At 41.9% G+C, this 21,527-nt stretch overlaps 1 protein-coding gene across 2 annotated transcripts; it reads left to right on the top strand.

Annotated features, from left to right (window-relative positions):
- Positions 1–772: 772 nt before the first annotated feature.
- Positions 773–21,314, top strand: TRIM34 (tripartite motif containing 34). 2 transcript variants are annotated; one of them, XM_032166788.2, is made up of 8 exons: positions 773–832; positions 8,612–9,111; positions 10,180–10,275; positions 11,260–11,490; positions 18,079–18,101; positions 19,323–19,423; positions 19,733–19,759; positions 20,060–21,314. In XM_032166788.2, exons 2-8 carry the CDS (start codon positions 8,689–8,691, stop codon positions 20,623–20,625), a joined length of 1,467 nt encoding a protein of 488 aa, XP_032022679.2. In that variant the 5' UTR covers positions 773–832; positions 8,612–8,688; the 3' UTR covers positions 20,626–21,314. The 2 variants fall into 2 exon arrangements, with proteins under 2 accessions (XP_032022679.2, XP_032022680.1); XM_032166789.2 differs by lacking the exon at positions 773–832 and adding an exon at positions 1,593–1,631 and having other exon boundaries at positions 20,060–21,290.
- The last annotated feature ends 213 nt before the right edge of the window (positions 21,315–21,527 follow it).

Raw genomic sequence — 21,527 nt, 5'->3', positions numbered from 1 at the left:
GAAAGTGGTAGGAGAAGGGGAGTTGAGTGTTTAACTGGCCTGGGAAGCAGGGAAGGTTAAAACAGGGCTTTTCAAACACAGCACTATTGATGTTTTGGAATGGATCACTCTTTGTTGTGGGAGCTGTCCCGTGCATTGTAGAATGCTTAGCAGCATCTGTGACCTGTACCCACTAAGATGCCAGTAGCATCCCCCTAGTTAATAACCAAATATCTAGGCCGGGCGCGGTGGCTCACGCTTGTAATCCCAGCACTTTGGAAGGCCGAGGCGGGCGGATCACGAGGTCAGGAAATCGAGACCACGGTGAAACCCCGTCTCTACTAAAAATACAAAAAATTAGCCGGGCGTGGTGGCGGGCGCCTGTAGTCCCAGCTACTCGGAGAGGCTGAGGCAGGAGAATGGCGTGAACCCAGGAGGCGGAGCTTGCAGTGAGCCGAGATCGCACCACTGCACTCCAGCCTGGGTGACAGAGCAAGACTGTCTCAAAAACAAACAAACAAACAAACAAAAAACCAAATATCTCTTCAGACATTGCCAAATGTGCCGTCTAGTGCAAATCCTTTCTGCCCTCGAGAATCACTGGAGTAAGAGCATTACCTTCTGTCCAGAGGCTCTAAAGGACTACACAGCTCAGTTCACCTAGCCGCTCCTTCCCCTTTTCTCTTCCTGACAGCCCCAAAAATTTCACTTTCATTTCTCAGGCAGTTCCTCCTCAGGAGGGAGGGACTTCTTCACACAGAGGAACCTCATTTGTTGAATGAATCCTGACCACACCCACCCTGGCTTTTCTGCACCTCTTCAACCAGGAGCCGAGATTTCTGTAGGTCTGAAGGTGTGTGGGGAGTTTTGTGGGGGGTAGAGGGTATGAGACTCCAGGAGAAAAGTTCTCAATGAAGTTAGGGGAATTTGATTTATGGCCCCAAGGCTCCCCTGCTCTGTGGGGAGCAAAGGCTAGCTTGCAGGCTTCCTGCTTTGAGTGCACACTGATAGCAGCCTAGAGTCTGGGGAGGGACAGCCTTGAAAGCAGTGTTAAAGAGGCAGAAGGCCGCCTTTGTTTTCTGGAGTGTCTTTTTTTTCTCCAGGCTGAATCCATTTCCATTCCCTTCCTATCATATAATTTTTATTTTCTACCTTGCAAAGGAAACTGAATTCTCTCTCTTTCTCTCTCTCTCTTAAAGAGATGAACAGAAGATCTCTTATTTTCCACCCCCTCCTCCCTCCTCAAAAGAGAAGTTGGTGAGAGGAGGTCTCTGTTTTCCAAGAGTGTGCAGGGCTTAGCTCCTAGTATGTGGCGTCAGATAGAATGGAGCCATGGGAGCATGGCCAGGGGTTGAAGCGGGTTCTTTCGCTGCCCTCGTGGCAACCACTAAGGGGCTTTCTGTGGCCATCCTCATGTATTCTTAGTCCTTGGCCTGCCTGACAATAGCAGGTTGAGTGATCTGACTGCTGCACACCGCTCTGTTCCCTCTTATCCTATGTCTTTCTGCAGGTCGTCTCAGGGCTCTCCTTGCACATCCCTGAACATACCAGTTTACTTTTACTTCAGTAACCCATGTGCCACCAGCGTCTTCACCTGTCTCAGAACTTGCTCCTCAACATTCTTCGTCTTAGACACACCTTTGCATTGATTGGTAATCTCAATTTCTTATTGCTTTTCTTTGCTCACAATTACTTAACAGAAGTTGTTTATTGTGGGCTCAGAAGGAGCCCACAGATTTAATCTTCTTGTTAAGAATTTGACATAGAGTATGTCCTATCTTAAGCTCACTTGTCAGCAATTTGCACCTTGATTGATATGTTACAGATATTCTGACACATGCCATTCTGGCCTCTGCTCTCACCCTTCAGAGTTCACTGTAACTGCCATCTTGTGTCTCTGCCTTACTCCTGGGTAGAATCCATGTCTGCCTACATACTGTCTCCCAGAGGCGTCTAGTCAGGCACAAGACCCAACATACGGGATAAAATTGATTATAAAGCAGGCCGCTAATGTAAAAATGTGCAATTAGCATCCATTCGACATTCAATAAATATGAAATATACATGGAAGCCTACATTCTAATTAGAAAGTGATCATAGACCATATCAATGAATGATAGAGCACACAAGAAGATGACTAATACTATGGAGTAACATCTTCAAGAAGTTACATTAGGGTAATGACTCTGTAAAGACCTCATGAAGGCCTTGCAACTTTAAGTAGTTTTTATGAAAGTTTTAACAGTTTTCATTGTAAGAACACATTTGAGTAGAATCTTAAGAATGCGAGGATGTTAAAGGCTTTAATGGTTTTTCCCACGGACTTAAAAGGAGAACAGTGTGGATACGGAAGGTTAAGATGGGAGTGTGCATGGAGAGGAATAAAAGGTGAGCTCTAGCCAGGCACCGTGGCTCACGCTTGTAAGCCCAGCAATTAGGGAAGACAAAGCGGGAGGATCACCAGAGATCAGGAGTTCAAGACCAGCCTGGCCAACGTGGTGAAACCCTGTCTCTACTAAAAAAATGCAAAAATTAGCCGGGCATGGTGGTGGACGCCTGTAGTCCCAGCTACTCGGGAGGCTGAGGCAGGAGAATCAGTTGAACCCAGGAGGTGGAGGTTGCAGTGAGCCAAGATCTCACCATTGTACTCCAGCCTGAGGGACAAGAGCAAGACTCTGTCTCAAAAAAAAGGTGAGCTCTGAGGATTGAGGCAGTGGGAAGGGATGTGTGATGTGGACCTAACTGGACCATTATGAAGTCTGGCCTCACTCTGGATGGCATGGGTTTGAACAGAAGAGCAATGTGATTGACATCTGCTTTAAGGTGACAACTCTGTCTACTGATGTAAAACAGAGATGAGAACAGAGTGAAGAAGGACAATGATGGCTGGGCACAGTAGCTCACGCCTATAATCCCAGCACTGTGGGAGGCCAAGGCGGGTGGATCACCTGAGGTGGATCATGAGTTTGAGACCAGCCTGGCCAACATGGTGACACTCTCTCTACTAAAAATACAAAAATTAGCTGGGCGTGGTGGCAGGCACCTGTAATCCCAGCTACTTGGGAGGCTGAGGCAAGAGAATCGCTTGAACCCAGCAGGCAGAGGTTGCAGTGAGCCGAGATCATGCCACCACACTCCAACCTGGGTAACAAGAGCAAAACTCCGTCTCAAAAAAAAAAAAAGTAAGGGCAATGATAGTATCAGCAAGACTAGTGGAAGAACAATTTCCTGAATTCAGGTGGTTTCTACCAGAGTGGTGGCAGTTGAGGTGGTTGGAAACTAATTTGAAAAAAAACTCTTTCAAGCCGGGCGCGGTGGCTCACGCTTGTAATCCCAGCACTTTGGGAGGCTGAGGCGGGCGGATCACGAGGTCAGGAGATCGAGACCACAGTGAAACCCCGTCTCTACTAAAAATACAAAAAAATTAGTCGGGCGTGGTGGCGGGCGCCTGTAGTCCCAGCTACTCGGAGAGGCTGAGGCAGGAGAATGGCATAAACCCGGGAGGCGGAGCTTGCAGTGAGCCGAGATTGCGCCCCCCACGCCCCACCGGGGGGGCAAAAGCGCGACACTCTGTCAAAAAAAAAAAAAAAGGAAAAAAAAAAGAAAAAAAACTCTTTCAGCATATTCTCATGAAGTAACAGACAGAAAAAGACATTAAGGGTTGCTTAATGAAAATGATTCTATGTTAAAAAATAATTTTTTGGAGATACATTGACCAGAACACTACAGCTCTTGGGGAGAGAGTCATTAATGTGGTATAGATTGAGCCCTGGACTCTAAGGAGTAGCTGAAGCAAGAACTCAGTGCACAGAGGAATGGGGAGGAGATGTTACAATGTTTCTGAGCTCTCTGGGCCTCTGGATGTCAAAACAGCCTCTACTTTCCTTATTGGCAGTTTCTGACCAAGAATCCAGAAGAAGTGTCTAGGATATTGTCTAGAAACTTCAAAAGACATCCTCCCCCTAAAAGTCACTCTTAGAGACACTCTAATTTTACTATCTACCTGCGGAGAGACTTAAAGTTTGCATTATCATATCCAGATGTTAGGAGTCCAGATGTTAGGAGAAGACTTAGGCAGCTATGGTAACCAAGTAACCTGGGAGTTCTGTCAGGCCAATGGCGATCATGTTCCCTTCTCTACCTCCCTGACTGCTCTGGGCTTGAGCCACATTGGGAAGTGGTGGGGTCATTTCTCACACGTGGGACCCTGGTTACTCTGCACTTTTCTCATTCTTTGCCATTATGGTGGCAGCAGCTTTGGCATCAACATGCAGCCTCACTGTGAACATGAAGTCACAGCCCGTGGCAGAATGCATGTTCTACTACTTCCTCTCCTGGAGCCCCCTGGTATTTCTAACTATTGGTTGGATACTGATTTGAATAAAAGATAACCCCACATCTGTGGTTGGCTCATAGCTTTAGCCATAAACAGGGGTGAATATTATCATATCATATAAACTCCTGGTCTTACTAGTCATCAGATCCTGGTCTGACCAATGGTCATTGTAGCCAGGGGCTACCAATATATCTCTTTTGTATGATTTTTAGTATCTGTACCATTGGCTGGATGACACTTGCCAGCCAACTTTCAGCCTTTTTTCCTCCTTAAGGTCTTTTGATGGATGGTTAGAGGAGTAGACAGGTCTCGAGGCCTAGGTTTATCTCCATACGGCTTTTATTGTACCTTATCCTTTTGCCAAGTGTGGGAAAGATTCCTAGGTTTTCACACATCACAGATCTTTCTTTCACTATCAAACCTGTTCAACTATATTAGTTTCCTAGCACTGTTGTAACCAATTATCACAAACTAGATGACAACAGGAATTTATATCACAGCTCAGGAGTCCAGAAGTCCAAAACCAAGATAGTGGCAAACTTGATATTTTTCAGAAGCCTCTATGTGAAAATCGGTTCTATTCCTCTCTCTTAGCTTCTGGTAGTTTCTAGCAAACCTTGGCATTCTTTGGCTTATATCTGTGCTATTCCCATCTCTGCCTCTATTGTCACATGGCTTTCTTTCTTGTGTGTCTGTATGTCTTCTCCTCTTATAAAAACACAAGTCAAGGCCGGGTGCGGTGGCTCACGCCTGTAATCCCAGCACTTTGGGAGGCCGAGGCAGGTGGATCACCTGAGGTCGGGAGTTCGAGACCAGCCTGGCCAACATGGTGAAACCCCGTCTCTACTTAAAATCTAAAAATTAGTTGGGCGTGGTGGCATACACCTGTAATCTCAGCTACTCAGGAGACTGAGGCAGGAGAATCACTTGAACCTAGGAGGCGGGGGTTGCAGTGAGCTGAGATGGTACCATTGCATTCCAGCCTGGGCGACAGAGCGAAACTCCATCTCAAAAAAAAAAAAAAAAAAACTACAGGTCATTAAATTTAGGGCCTGTCTTTATCCAGTATGACCTCATCTTAACTTGATTACACCTACAAAGATGTGATTTTCAAATAAGGTCACATTCACATAAGTGAACAATTTTTGTGGAGGGTATAAATCTATCTACTAGAACAAGTATCAAAATGTTACTGCCTACTGAGAGCCACCCTTTTTCCCTTTGCCTCACAGTTTCTTGTCTAAACTGACCTCAGGTTCTGAGAATTGGCATTGTATCATCATGCCACTACTCTGCGGTACACCCTCTGGCTGACCACAAGCAATAATTGCGGGTTTGTTTTGCCATTTGTACTCATGCAGCTTAACTCCACAGGGGGAATACGGGACAGGAGATATAGCATGCAGACAGGGCTGCTTCAGATGAGCTCTCCGTGAGGATTCTTTTTGTTTTGTTTTTTGAGACAGAGTCTCGCTCTGTCGCCCAGGCTGGAGTGCAGTGGCACGATCTCGGCTCACTGCAAGCTCTGCCTCCCGGGTTCACGCCATTCTCCTGCCTCAGCCTCCTGAGTAGCTGGGACTACAGGCGCCCGCCACCACGCCCGGCTAATTTTTTTGTGTTTTTAGTAGAGACAGGGTTTCACCGTGTTAGCCAGGATGGTCTCAATCTGCTGACCTCATGATCCGCCTGCCTCGGCCTCCCAAAGTGCTGGGATTACAGGCGTGAGCCACCGCGCCCAGCCTTAGTGAGGATTCTTATGGTGGTACAAGACCATGTGGATGTGTGTGAAACTAACGTAGCTTAGGTAAATCTTACATCAACAGACTGATTCCCTTGTAAAGACCACGAGCATAGCTTCCAGGGCCCTACAGAGAATATTTTGTTACAAGAGTCTCAACCCTCTTACGGAAAAGGAGGTCTGTGCTTACCAAAAAGAATAAAAATAAAATAACGTACCAGGGGATGGTGATGGCGATGTCTTTTTTACAGGAGAAAGGACTTAAGCCTAATGATAACCTTTTTTTCCCCCACATGTCTAGTCTGACTTCCAATCTTATTTCCTTTACCTTACCCTACTTCCCACCCTCATCTGCTTCTCCGTTTCCTCTGTTAACTTGTCCTGCATCCTCCCATCCCTGCCCCCACCTCCTATTCACTGGAAAGAGACTGTCACTTTTACTTCATTTAGGAAGTGTCACATATCCAGGTTCCTCTAGGCTCATGTGATGCCAAGGCCTAGGGCTTTTTGAATACCAGCCACACACTTAAAAACTTTCAAATATGTTATGACGCTATGTCCTCCATGAACGGGGCATTCACTTACATGATTCCTTCTACCTCAAATATTTGTTTTCTTTCTCATTCTGTATTCCTTGCTCATTATTCAGCTTTCATTAAACTCTTACTTATCCAAGCAAGATATCTTGGATAGTTCTCTATTTAGCAAATTATTTGATTTTCTGAAAACCTGTACCTCTCTATGATGGTGTTTTTTACACCTACCATTTTACACTTTATGAATGATTATGTAATTAGCTTCTATCTTCTTTAGGTGACTATTTATTCTGGCTAATACCATCTGTTCATACTCAACTTTGGATTTTAATCCATTTCCTGGATTTTAATCACGGAAGATAATGTGTCTTCAGTGAGAATTTCCAAAATAAACACATGAATAATTGGCATTCAATTAGTGGATGTGGATTTAACACAGACAGAACTTCATTGCTCCTAAATGTGGTCTCCCCTTATATATTGGGACATCTCTCTCATGACCAACAGCCATCTCCTTGGTATTTCTATTCCTCAGTGATCTGACATTGGTATGAATCTGTGATCTATGTGTAATTCAGCTGGTTACACCCCCTCCGCCAACAAATACACACCTTGGGTTCCTATCAACCTCTATAATATCCTTCAGGCCAAGATGAAATCCTACCATCTACAAACACAAGACCCCCCAGAAATTCCCAACTTATGTGGTTTCCTCCATTTCTACACTCTCATAACCCTGGATCCCAATCTACTTCTTTCAGGCTTTACCTCTGCTTTTCTTTGTGTAAATAACTGGAGTAGCATGGAGACCTCTGAAAGAGAACTCTGAGGATATTATGTTCACTCCAGTTCTACCTATTGAATTGGGTGATCTTTGTAAATCATTTAATTTTATTTATTCATCTGAAGAAAGGGAGTACTCTTATTTCTCAAGAATTTTTGAAGGAGGAACAAACAGGCCAAAGTGATTTTTAAATTGTAACTGGTAATGAAATCTCCATATTGTGGTCATTGCTGTTTCTGTGGGTGTCTCTGGAAAGTGTGTGAGGGCGTGGGAGGATTTTGTGTGGGTAGATGTGTTAGGAGGCGAACACTTCTTCACTGGAAACCACATCTGGGGTTCCAAAGTTCAGCTGTTGAAGAATTTCCAAATAACGGAAGGAAAATAATGAAACACTGATAAAGTTTTAGTTGTCTATGGAGAGACAGGGAAGTTTTTTTTTATATATATTTATCAAACACTGTGCTTCTCTGTGTTCTAAACACTGAGACTATAGCAGTAAAAAAACAAAAGTGCCTAATCTATGTGTAGATTATATTTTAGAAAGACGAGGTGGACATTTAAAACTAGATAGTGATAATAGGCTGGGCATGGTAGCTCATGCCTGTAATCCCAGCACTTTGGGAGGCCGAGGCAGGCGGATCACCTGAGGTCAGGAGTTCGAGACCAGCCTGGCCAACATAGTGAAACCCGTCTCTACTAAAAGTACAAAAATTAGCCGGGTGTGGTAACGTACACCTGTAATCCCAGCTACCGGGGAGGCTGAGGCAGGAGAATAGCTTGAACCTGCAAAGCGGAGATTGCAGTGAGCTGAGATTGCGCCACTGCACTCTAGCCTGGGCGACAGAGCGAGACTCTGTCTCAAAAAAAAAAAAAAAAATAGTGATAATAAAAGAAAGATGGCAAATGTACACTGAATGATGAGTTTGTGGTTTTGCTGTACTTAAGTTTGTCTTAGCAGGCCCTTCTGATGAAGGAACATGTAAGGAGAAAGTTGAAAAAAGTATAAACGAAAGTCATGCAAATAGCAACAGGATGGTAATTCTAGGCTGAGTAATGAACAAGTGCAAAAGCCTTGAGGCATTAACAGCTTGCCCAGACCACTTTCAGCCATTTTTGGTTTCTCTTCCTCATCTTCTTTGTTCTTTGATATTGCAGTCTTGGCCAGTCTTTGATGTGTGTGCAATTAGAATGCTTTTTGTTTGTACCATTCTTATACCATCCCCTTTCAATCTTCTCAGCCATCCAGGGGTCTTTAACCAGAAGAGAGAGGAGAGCCTCAGGAGTTAGGACGAGAAGAAGCCAGGGAAGCAGTGCCATGGCTTCAAAAACCTTGCTTAACGTACAAAAGGAGGTGACCTGTCCCATCTGCCTGGAGCTGTTGACAGAACCCTTGAGTCTAGGCTGTGGCCACAGCCTCTGCCGAGCCTGCATCACTGTGAGCAACAAGGAGGCAGTGACCAGCCCGGGAGGAAAAAGCAGCTGTCCTGTGTGTGGTATCAGTTACTCATCTGAACATCTACAGGCTAATCAGCATCTGGCCAACATAGTGGAGAGACTCAAGGAGATCAAGTTGAGCCCAGACAGTGGGAAGAAGAGAGATCTCTGTGATCATCATGGAGAGAAACTCCTGCTCTTCTGTAAGGAGGATAGGAAAGTCATTTGCTGGCTTTGTGAGCGGTCTCAGGAGCACCGTGGTCACCACACATTCCTCACGGAGGAAGTATTCAAGGAATGTCAGGTAGGGCCCTAGATGGAGGCAGATGGGGCAGAAGATGGTAGTTGGTGGAAAATCTCACCTTTTCATCCTTCTTTTTTTTTTCTTTTTTTTTTTTGAGACAGAGTCTCACTCTGTCGCCCAGGCTGGAGTGCAGTGGCGTGATCTCGGCTCACTGCAGCCTCCGCCCTCTGAGTTCAAGCGATTTTCCTGCCTCAGCCTCCCAAGTAGCTGGGATTACAGGTGCCTGCCACCGCTCCCGGCTAATTTTTTTTTTTTTTTTTTTTTTTGTAGTTTTAGTAGAGACGGGATTTTACCATCTTGGCCAGGCTGGTCTTAAACTCCTAATCTCGTGATCCACCCACCTCAGCCTCCCAAAGTGCTGGGATTACAGGCATGAGCCACCATGCTCGGCCTTTTCTTTCTTTCTTTCTTTCTTTTTTTTTTCTTTTTTGTGAGCAATAAAGCTTTTTAATCACCTGGGCGCAGGCGGGCTGAGTCTGAAAAAGGAGTCAGCCCTTTTCATCCTTCTTTACCCCTTGTGGAACCATAATTCTGAGTCCTGTGATCTTCTCCATGTACATCTTTCACCCTATGCTCAGCTTCCAATGCCTGGGGTACATTCCTGTGTATTCCTTTCATTTACATAACAGACAATCCTAGAGTACAGTCTCTTAGCCAAGAGTGAGAGATTTTTGTCTTGTTTTTTCCTTTTTCATTGTGTAAGTGATCAATTCCTTCCCAAAGTTAGCTCTCTTGCTTCTCTAAGCAGGATAATTGCTAAGGAACATTGTGGATTGAACCAGGAAAGAGCATTGATAAGAGGAAAGGACTTTCTGCAGGGTAAATACTTACTCTAAGGAAAGAGAGAATCAGGCTACTCCTCTTGAGGGGTATTGATTTTCATCACAATGAGTAAACAATACATTCATCTCCTCAAATTTTTCCCCATGTCATAGATTCTAATCACCAGCTTCACAGTTTCTGTAAATTGCTTTTTTCTGGGATCAACTTGATTTTTTCCCTGTTTGTCCTCTATCCAGATACTAAGAAGGCTTATAGCTTGACTCTAGTGTGATTCTCTTCTCGTAGGAGAAACTCCAGGCAGTCCTCAAGAGGCTGAGGAAGGAGGAGGAGGAAGCTGAGAAGCTGGAAGCTGACATCAGAGAAGAGAAAACTTCCTGGAAGGCAAGAGGAGATTCTGAAGGATTTATGAGACAGGAATCTCTACAGGACCTTAATCCAAGGAGGCCTCGTCCTTTTTATTCCTTGACATTGCATGAGTCCTGAAGCCATTTGATTAGTTCTCCTCTCTGTCCTGTCCCTGTTGGGGGTGGAGGCTAGAAAGTGGACATGTTACAATTACACACACATACCTGGAACTGAGCACAAAGATAGACTCTATGATGAGGAAGGCTAGCAAATACTGTGTTCCATTGCTCTTTTCCAATGGGGCTCTACTACTTCCGGTGGAAGACACTACATAAAGGACTATGGTTTTCCTCAAGATTCAAATTAGGAGTGTGGTAAGGCAGGCAGTCATGAATATCCAGGAAAGCTATCTAGAAGCTAAGCCTTATGTTTTACATATTGTCTCAGGGTTGGCCTAGATAAGACAGTTTGAGTCTTTTTGTTTTGGTAAGTACTGAAAGGAAAATAGTAGGAAAAAATAGCTTCCCTCCAAGTACCTCTATTGCGGCCGGGCGCGGTGGCTCACGCTTGTAATCCCAGCACTTTGGGAGGCCGAGGCGGGCGGATCACGAGGTCAGGAGATCGAGACCACGGTGAAACCCCGTCTCTACTAAAAATACAAAAAATTAGCCGGGCGTGGTGGCGGGCGCCTGTAGTCCCAGCTACTCGGAGAGGCTGAGGCAGGAGAATGGCGTGAACCCGGGAGGCGGAGCTTGCAGTGAGCCAAGATTGCGTCACTGCACTCCAGCCTGGGTGACAGAGCGAGACTCCATCTCAAAAAAAAAAAAAAAAAGTACTTCTATTGCTTCTACTCCCTTGCTGATTTGAACTCCCTGAAAGAAAAAATCTATATACAGATAATACAAATATATATATACAGATAATACACACACACACACACACACACACACACACATCCCCTTGCACAATAGGCCCTTAGCCTGACAAACTTACTACATCTCTTTCTTGTTCATCCTTCAGTATCAGGTACAAACTGAGAGACAAAGGATACAAACAGAATTTGATCGGCTTAGAAGCATCCTAAATAGTGAGGAGCAGAGAGAGCTGCAAAGATTGGAAGAAGAGGAAAAGAAGACGCTGGATAAGTTTGCAGAGGCTGAGGGTGAGCTAGTTCAGCAGAAGCAGTTGGTGAGAGAGCTCATCTCAGATGTGGAGTGTCGGAGTCAGTGGTCAACAATGGAGCTGCTGCAGGTAAGAAGGTTCGCTCAATCTGAGATTCTGGGAACACAGTTCCCTCCTGTGTCCTTGCGTTCTCATCCTGGTGGTGACACTAAGGGGTTTCTTTGGCCTTGCAGTGCCGCCTTGTCATCCATTCTAGATGTCATGGACATGAATGACATTTTTATTAATTTATGAAGTAAGGGAATACATTTTACCTTGCAGAGAAGATCCACGATATCTAGTTATAGTCTCTAGGCCCCTGTTATATGTGACCTAGTGTCAGGCATTCATCAGACTTCTCTTTACTCGGATTCGTCACAGGTAAACACATGCATTTTCAGGTTTAAGAGCATACACATTTAAGAAATGTGTTCTATTTAAGTTTTTTGTTTGTTTGTTTGTTTTTGTTTGTTTGTTTTTTTGAGACGGAGTCTCACTCTGTCGCCCAGGCTGGAGTGCAGTTGTGCGATCTCGGCTCACTGCAAGCTCCGCCTCCCAGGTTCACGCCATTCTCCTGCCCAGCCTCCGGAGTAGCTGGGACTAGGGCGCCCGGCACCACACCTGGCTAATTTTTCTTGTATTTTTAGTAGAGAAGGGATTTCACTGTGCTAGCCAGTATGGTCTCGATCTCCTGACCTTGTGATCCGCCTGCCTCGGCCTCCCAAAATGCTAGGATTACAGGCCTGAGCCACCGCGCCCAGCCCCCTGTTAATTTTTTTTAAACATAAAGTGATAGAATATTGAGCCTTTTGGGGAGAGAGATGGACAAATATATAGACAGACAGTGCTTTCCTTTCTTTGAGGAATTTCCAAATATTTCCTTTTTAAGATTTGGAAGGAAGCAGGAGAGTAACTGATTTTCATTTGTTGAATTGTTTCCTTTGACTCTGGTGCTTATATCCCAGCTTTTTTTAAATTCCTTTTTCCTTTTGTCTTCTTTTTTTGTTTAAATTTAAGATTACTCTGGAATAGAGGTTCCTAAACATATTTTACACTCATTAGTATGGCTATAATAAAAAAAGATGGAGACTACCAAGTGTTTGGGAAGATGTGAAGAAATTGAAACCTTCTTGAATTGCTAGTAGAGATGTAAAACAGTAAAGCTACTTAGGAAAAACTGCTTGGCAGTTGCTCAGAAACGTAAAGAGAGTTCTCATGCGGCCTAGCCATTCCATTCCTACCTATATACCTAGAAGAACTGAATACATTTATCTGTGCATAAACTTATATGTGAAAGTTCACAGCAGTATTGTTTATAAATAAAAACAACTCAAATCTCCTTAACTGATGAATGGATAAGCAAAATGTGTTATATCCAAACAATATTGTTTAGCTATGAAAAATAATGAATTAATAATACATGCTATGACATGGATGCACCTTGAAAACATTATAATTGAAGGAAGGCAAACACAAAGTTCTTTTTTGTATGATTACATTTATATGAAAGTCTGTAAGTAGCAAATCCATAATATAGAAACTAGATTAGTGTTTGCCAGGGCTCTGGGGAAGAATTAATAGGAAGTAATTGCTAATTAGTGTACAATTTCTATTTGTAGTGATGAAAATGATCTGGATTCACTGTGCAATGATGGTTGCACTACATTGTGAATATTTTAAAACCTGTTAAATTGTGCACTGTAAAGGGCAAATCTTATGGTATTTGAACTACATCTCAGTAAAAACAAAAACGAAAAGGTTCCATAGGCCCTTTTTTATGGTTCTTCCTTAAGCTCTTCACAACCCTTGGAATCGCCACCTTCACAAAAGAACACTGTGTTTATGTCATTTGTCCAGGCATTTGTCCTATTTAAGTCAGTCTTAGTTGCTATTTGGTCACTTGGAATTTAAAAAAATTTTGGTAGATCAAAAATTATAAATGCTGTGGGATTAACATTTCACTTCTAGATGTTAGCTTCAAAGAATGGCAAATGGAAAACTAAGGAACTTATTATTTTATCTGAGTAGGGACTTTGGCTATTCCTCTCCAATATGTTAAGATATAATCTGTTGGCCAGGCATGGTGGCTCACGCCTGTAATCCCAGCACTTTGGGAGGCCAAGGCGGGTGGTTCACAAGGTCAGGAGATCGAGATCATCCTGGCTAACACAGTGAAACCCCATCTCTACTAAAAATACAAAAAATTAGCCAGGCATTTTATAATATACAAAAAGTTAGCTGATGATGGCGGCTGCCTGTAGTCTCAGCTACTCGGGAGGCTGAGGCAGGAGAATGGTGTGAACCCAAGAGGTGGAGCTTCCAGTGAGCCAAGATGGTGCCACTGCACTCCAGCCTGGGCGACAGAGCGAGACTCAGTCTAAAAAAAAAAAAAAAAAAGATATATGCTGTTGTATTTGTGGTATTTCTCCTCCACAATCCTATCTCCTGAGAGTCCCTGTAACAACTTTCTTTCTATATGGATTCTCATGACGGCGATCGGGATGGATGGTGTTATCATATATCCATTGTTTGTTTGCTAGAGGGACTGATGTTCACTGCGTAAGAGCTACATTCAACACTTACTGCCAAAGAACGATCTAGACAGAAAAATGCTAAACTTGAAAATTGATGGAAAAATTAGATGAGATTTTAGGTTGTTTCCCTTATAAAAGAGATATTTTGATTTTTAATGCTTTCTGTAATAGTTTTATTATATTTGGCCATTTTTATTTTTGAAAGGATGGAATGGTAGGTAGCTAAATGAGGGAATGAAGATGGCAGTTGTTATTATTTAAATTTTTTTTCAGATTTTTTAAAATTTTAGGCCGGGCGCGGTGGCTCACGCTTGTAATCCCAGCACTTTGGGAGGCCGAGGCGGGCGGATCACGAGGTCAGGAGATTGAGACCATGGTGAAACCCCGTCTCTACTAAAAATACAAAAAAAAAAAAAAAATTAGCCGGGCGTGGTGGCGGGCGCCTGTAGTCCCAGCTACTCAGAGAGGCTGAGACAGGAGAATGGCGTGAACCCGGGAGGCGGAGCTTGCAGTGAGCCGAGATCGCGCCACTGCACTCCAGCCTGGGTGGCAGAGCGAGACTCCGTCTCAAAAAAAAAAAAAAAAAAAAAATTTTGGATTCAGGGGGCACATTCAATTCAATGGCATTTAGTACATTCACATTGTTGTGCAACCATTAGTGTGATCCCTCTCTGGACTTTTTCGCCATCCCAAACTGAAACTGTACCCATTAAAAAACAGCTCCCCATTCCCTTTGGTCACCACTGTTCTACTTTGATAACCACTATTCTACTTTCTGTCTCTATGACTTTGCCTATTCTAAGTACCTCATATAAGTGGAATCATAGAATATTTGTCCTGCAGGTTTCTTATAAGGGTCTATTGCACAATGCTAGGGTTTGGGCTATATGGTACTCATTATTTTTGTCTCGTCAATATCCATTCCCCGTTTTTCTGGTAATAACACCTGGAATTACTCTTGGAAGAAAGACTAGCATGTCTATTTCCATCCTTGTACTTGTTTAGACCTGAGAAAATCAGCACTATCAAGGATGAATGAGTTAATTATATGTAAATCAGCGTATCCAATCCTTACATCCCTACCAGCCACACAGTGATTATTTTAGGTTGGACATCTGACCCAATCCTGAATGCTTGTGGGTGACACAATTGTACTGTCATTGCAGTGAAGGGAAGTTGTCCTTTTTAGCAGAAAATAATATCAGTGAAGATAATTCAAATAAAGAGATTCAAGTTGCTATCAACTAAAATCTGAGAATACAGTCAAAATATAGGGAAGACATGAGAATTAATAGGCACAGAGAGGCCAGAATTGTGACAGAGGTTTGAGCTTCCAGAGCCATCTGTGACTAAAGTAATACCTCTCTGGCCACAACCCTTACTTTCTTCCCAGTTAAGGCAATTTTAGTTGTTGAACAACAAAACTATACTAATATAGAGAGCAAAACCATTTATTTGGTTGTACACCAGCTGGTGTCATGAAAGAGTAAAGCCAAATATATTGGTACATCTTGCTCAAAACAAATTAACCCATAGTGGTGATGATGGGGGAATGCAGATGACTAACAAGTTAAGGATGGACTGGCTTGATAAAATGTTTTAGTGTCTGGGACAGGGACTGAGTGAATATTGATACCATTTTGACAGTACGCCATAAGAAAGGAAATAATATGGTTGGTGAATAGCTTATGTTTTAGATATTCTTAGTTACTGGTGCCCGTTTTTTCTTCTTTGTGGAATGTAGTATTGTACCTGTACAGAATGAAGTCTAGCTGCTTTTTTTCACCACAGTCCAATGAGATGCAGACTGACTTGGAAAAGAAGGGAGTTTATTTTTGCAACTGGCTACAGGGAGAAGGTCAGAGTAACTTATCAGACCAACTCAGAGTTACAAGTTTTTTTTTCTGGTGCTTATATACATTTTAAGCTCTATGCCTTCACGTGGGAGTGCACCTACAAGCAGGAGCGTTTCATTCAATCTATATCTATCTTTAACTAGGGTCTGGGGTTTAGAAAGCTTTCTCTAGAGTCTTGGAAACTTTCTTAATCTTAAATGGGCCCTGATACAAGTTGTATGTGTAAGAATGCTTTTATTATTCGATCAGACTTTAGGGTATGAGAAAACCCAGGCAGGGTCTTTAAAGGGTTTGCTTTCGCATTTCAGCCCTGGTACTCAGGCACCAGCTTTTCCAGTTCTTTAATGTTTAACTTAAGCATTCATCAAAATTATAGTAAAGGGTTAAGGGAAACTGATTGTTCTGGTTGCTAATGGAAACCTGACCTGCCACAGTATTATAGAAACATGATTACAGACAAAAGACAATGATTAGATATGTAAAGGTTGACAAAAAAACAGCACCTATGTGTGAGCTAAAATTAAGATTGGAGGCCGGGCGCGGTGGCTCACACCTGTAATCCCAGCACTTTGGGAGACCGAGGCGGGCAGATCATGAGGTCAGGAGATCAAGACCATCTTGGCTAACACAGTGAAACCCCGTCTCTACTAAAAATACAAAAAATTATCCGGGCATGGTGGCACGTGCCTGTAGTCCCAGGTACTTGGGAGGCTGAGGCAGGAGAATCGCTTGAACTGGGGAGGTGGAGGTTGCAGTGAGCCGAGGTTGCACCACTGCACTCCAGCCTGGGTGACAGAGTGAGACTCTATTTCAAAACAAAAAAAAAGATTGGAAGAGGTTACCTATAGGCAGTGGATAGAACAGGACTTTTCTGTCTGTACATAAGACCATATCATCTGTAAAAATAGATAGATTTACTATTTCTTTCCAATATAGAAGCTTTTTTAAAAATCATTTTTTATTGGTACTTAATAAGTATACATATTTATAGGGTACATAGATTTTGGCACAGGTATACAATGCATAATAATTACATCAGTACATCAGAGTAAATGATGTATCCATCACCTCAAGCATTTATCATTTCTTTGTGTTACCAACATTCAGATTATACTATTTTAATTATTTTAAATGCATAATAAATTATTGTTGACTACAGTCACCCTGTTGTGGTATCAAATACTAAATCTTATTCATTCTATCTAACTGCCAACATAGAGCCTTTTATTTGTTTTCTGTGACTAACTGCCCTGACTAGAACCTCCAATACTATGTTAAATAGAAGTAGTGAGAGCAAACATCCTTGTCTTTTCTGATCTTTGGGAAAAAGCATTCAGTTTTTCACCACAAAGTATGATATTAGCTGTAGGTTTTTCATAGATGTGTTTTATCAGGCTGAGGGACCTCTCTTCTACTCCAAGTTTGTTACCATTCCTGTTTTTTTTTTTTTTTTTTTTTTTTTTATGAAAGTGTGCTGAATTTTGCTGAATGCTTTTTTTTCAGGTCTATTGAGATCATCATGTGGTTTTTATCCTTTATTTTATTAATATGGTATATTACATCAATTGATTTTTTTTATGTTGAACCAACCTTGCATTTCTGGGATAAATTCTACTTGGCCATCAGGTATAATCTTTTTGCTGGATTGCCGATTCGATTTTCTTGTATTTTTGTTGAAGAATTTTGTATTTATATTTATAAAAGATATTGGCCTATGGTTTTCTTTTCTTGTGATGTCTTTGGTTCTTTTATCAGGCTTCTTTTATCAGGGTAGGATGAGCCTCATGTAATCAATTAGGAAGTGTTCCCTGCTCTTCTATATTTTTGCAATAATTTATGAAGTTTTGATATTATTTCTTTTTAAACCTTTAGCAGAATTCGCCAGTGAAGCCATCTGGGTGAGGCCTTTTCTCCGTAGGAAGTCTTTGAATTCCATGTTAATCTCTTAACATGTTTTAGGCCTATACATATTTTCTGTGCGTTCTTTAATGAGTATTGATAGTTTCTGTATTTCTAGGAATTTGTCTGTTTCATTATCTAATTTGTTGGCATACAGTTCTTCATCATTTTATAATCCTTTTAATTTCCATAAGGTCAGTAGTAATATCCCATCTTTCATTCCTGATTTTTTTCTTGGTGTGACTAGCTAAATGTTTGCCAATTTTGTTGACATTTTCATATAACTCACTTCTGATTTTTCCATTTTTTTTTCTACTGTTCTTCTTTCTTTCATTGGTCTTACACCAGTCTTTATACACTTTGACTCATGTTTTCTCTTTTCTTTCTAGGACATGAGTGGAATCATGAAATGGTGCGTATGGGTGGCCAGGAGTGGTGCTTGTGAGTTATAAAGAAGTGTTTGTAGCTATTAGAGTTATTTGCTGGTCAATTGGAATAAAAAAATCTCCCAGAGTAGTAAAATGTGGATGTATCGTTATCTTAAATTGCTGGTCCCCGATGAGTATTTGAGTGTTCCATAACTATTAATGGACTCGATCCTATGGTAGTAAATTCAGTGGTTGAAGTTCAGAGCTACAGCCAAAAAGTATATTAAGGATGAGAGCTTTTACTGTCAGACTTCAGTGACTTCACTCGTTTAATTCATCCTCTGTCCCTGCATCCAGCCTTGGATCTTTTGTTTTATATGTATTTGTCATACACATGGAGGGCCTTGTCAAATTCTAAAATAGGGCATGGAGACAGCTCCTTTATATTTACTTTGCTTACTTAGAAATAGAAGGTACCGGATCATTATGCAAGGTTCTCTTTAGATTTCCAAAAGTAAACTCAAGCCTCAGGACAGTAGCTGTGACTCTGGTGATGATAATTAATCTCTGCCTATTCACACACTTTAGAAGCTCCTATGGAAAAGTGTAGTCCTTGTTCCTTGTGTCTACCATTGCCAACCCACTTGGAAACATCAAGTTTCTTACAAAGACATAAAATTCTAACCATTTTTAATTAGGTTGTCATAACTTCTCCTTTGCCAAGTGTTTGTGCTTCCCAGGAATCTGAAATCTCAAATATGGGCCATTCCACTGGAGTTCAGGCTTTGAACTCAGGCATAGGCTCACAGGATTTCCCCACAGAGCCCCATATCACAGTCAGGATCTACAGTTTAGAATACTACATCTCTGGCCCCTCCCAGAAGACCCACTGAGATGCAGTGAGTTTTCCACATATCACACACCATTTCTACAGGTAGCAAAGTCTTTTCCTATCTATTATTTTATCCAGTATTTTATTATTTCCATTAGATATCAAAGGAGAGTTTAATTATTTCATTTTTAAGAAAGAAACTGTGCTTTCAAGAAATGAAGACCTTCTCAAGGTCACCCAGAGGATAAGAGGGAAAATAGACACAGTCACATTTCTTCTGGATCCAGGGTCTGGCTCTCCCTTCTCCCCCTCCTCAGGCTCAGGGAGAAGGGTTCAAGTGCATCAGTGATGTGAAGGAGATGAAACCAGTGATGTGGGAGGGATGGACACAGGATGAGAGATGTGGGGGTCAAAAAATTTTTTTCATCCCTAGGAGTGAGATCTGGAGGCTGAAAAAGCCAAAAACGGTTTCCAAGAAACTGAAGACTGTATTCCATGCTCCAGATCTGAGTAGGATGCTGCAAATGTTTAGAGGTGAGGAGAAGCAGGCAAAGACTGTGGATGTGGGATTGTTGTGGTGTCAGATAATAAACTATCTAGGTGGGATAACTTAAAATTGAGGACAGAAGAGAGGAGGGAGGTCAGAGAATAAGGAATATTCTGTGATGAAGAGGATGCATTTATATGTAAGGAAAAATAGCTAGGTCTCCGGTTTATCTTTTAATTCACTAGCTCACAGCTTCATGGTATTCCCTTCCCCTGTCCCTACTCTAAAGAATAGATAGGTATCAGTGCTTACTCCTTTGTTTCTAATCAGCATCACTGAATCTTTTATTATTTCAGAACTGACAGCTCTCCGGTGCTACTGGGGTAAGAAAAAGTTACAGTCTTTAAATAACTGTTTTCCAATTACCTTTCAGAAGTTTATGGTTTCAATGATATCTTCTGATCTTAGCCTCATGCGTTCTCAGCACCTCCCAAAACATTTGCTAAACACATTTCTCCAGTGTTTTACCTCTCCAATTCATCAACGCAAGTTTTTCAGTCACTTCCCAAGTTCCTTCATCACAATGTCACTAGATAAACCTACTCCGTATCTGTCACCTAATCATATATATCACATAGATGATTATATTCATATACATACATATATTTTTTTTTTTCTTGCAGTGGATGTCACACTGAATTCAGTCAACCTAAATTTGAATCTTGTCCTTTCAGAAGATCAGAGACAAGTGATAGCTGTGCCAATTTGGCCTTTTCAGTGTTATAATTATGGTGTCTTGGGATCCCAATATTTCTCCTCTGGGAAACATTACTGGGAAGTGGATGTGTCCCAGAAAACTGCCTGGATCCTGGGGGTATACTGTAGAGCATATTCCCGCAATATAAAGTATGTCGTTAGAAGACGTGGAAATCATCAAAATCTTTCCTCCAAATACAGACCTCTATTTGGCTACTGGGTTATAGGGTTACAGAATAAATGTAAGTATAGTGTCTTTGAGGAGTCTTTGTCCTCTGATCCCGAGGTTTTGACTCTCTCCATGGCTGTGCCTCCCTGCCGTGTTGGAGTCTTCCTAGACTATGAAGCAGGCATTGTCTCATTTTTCAATGTCACAAGCTATGGCTCCCTCATTTACAAGTTCTCTAAATGTTGCTTTTCTCAGCCTGTTTATCCATATTTCAATCCTTGGAACTGTCCAGCTCCCATGACTCTATGCCCCCCAAGCTCTTGAATTTTCTCATTTCTTCACCTACAACCCTTTGTCTTGACTTATCTCCTGCAACTGACTCATCTGCAACATTCAGACCATTGTTTCCTTGTGGCTTCCCTTCTTTAGAACTTTTACTCATCCTTGAGATGTACAGTGTATTTGGCTTGAGTTATGAGAGATGCTTATTTATTCATTTATTCTTTTTCATATTTTCAGAGAAAGTTACCTAATCCCTCCTAAAGACAAAGCAGTATGGGTATAACATCCTTGCCTTCCCATTTGTCCGTGTTTCGCTTTATCACTGATGTGAAGAGGCCCAAAGCCTGTTAGCCACCATCCATGCTACCTAGGTAGTCCATAGGAACCACCCCCAGGACCACCACTAACATCAACTAAAGATTCTTGGAGGGTATGTCAGTGTGTTGCTCAGGATACCCCAGGTACATCAAGGAATCAAGGAGAGGAAAATATGAGCAATATGTGTATTCAGAGTGAAGATTTTATGTCTAGAGTATTTGAGCTCAAACCTTGTCTCTTGTTTTCTAATCATGATGAATACTTTCTCAGTTTCTTTTTCCTGAAATATAAATTGGGATTTAAGACTGTACCTAACTATTAAGATCACTGTGTAAAACTAAGTGTCTCTAAATGTAATGTATCGATTTAGTGTCTGGAACATAATAAATATTTGCTCTCATGATTACTAAAAATTGTGAGCTGTAGTAATGTCCTGTGCAATAGTTTTGTGGCCTTCAGAGGAATAGTAGTTGATTTTACTGAAGTCTCATTTTTCAAGTTCCCAGACTCCACTGTCAAGACCACTCCAATTTTAGTTTTGTTTTATAGAACTTTTTATACTGAGAGTGGGACTTTTTTTTTCTTTTTTATTGTACATATTTAAGATATACATACTATGATGTTTT

This window comes from Hylobates moloch, unplaced genomic scaffold (genome assembly GCF_009828535.3).
Source record: "Hylobates moloch isolate HMO894 unplaced genomic scaffold, HMol_V3 SCAFFOLD_11, whole genome shotgun sequence".
Taxonomy (NCBI): domain Eukaryota; kingdom Metazoa; phylum Chordata; class Mammalia; order Primates; family Hylobatidae; genus Hylobates; species Hylobates moloch.
Note: the sequence above shows the minus strand (reverse complement) of the source record. Positions and strands in the feature narration are given on the sequence as shown.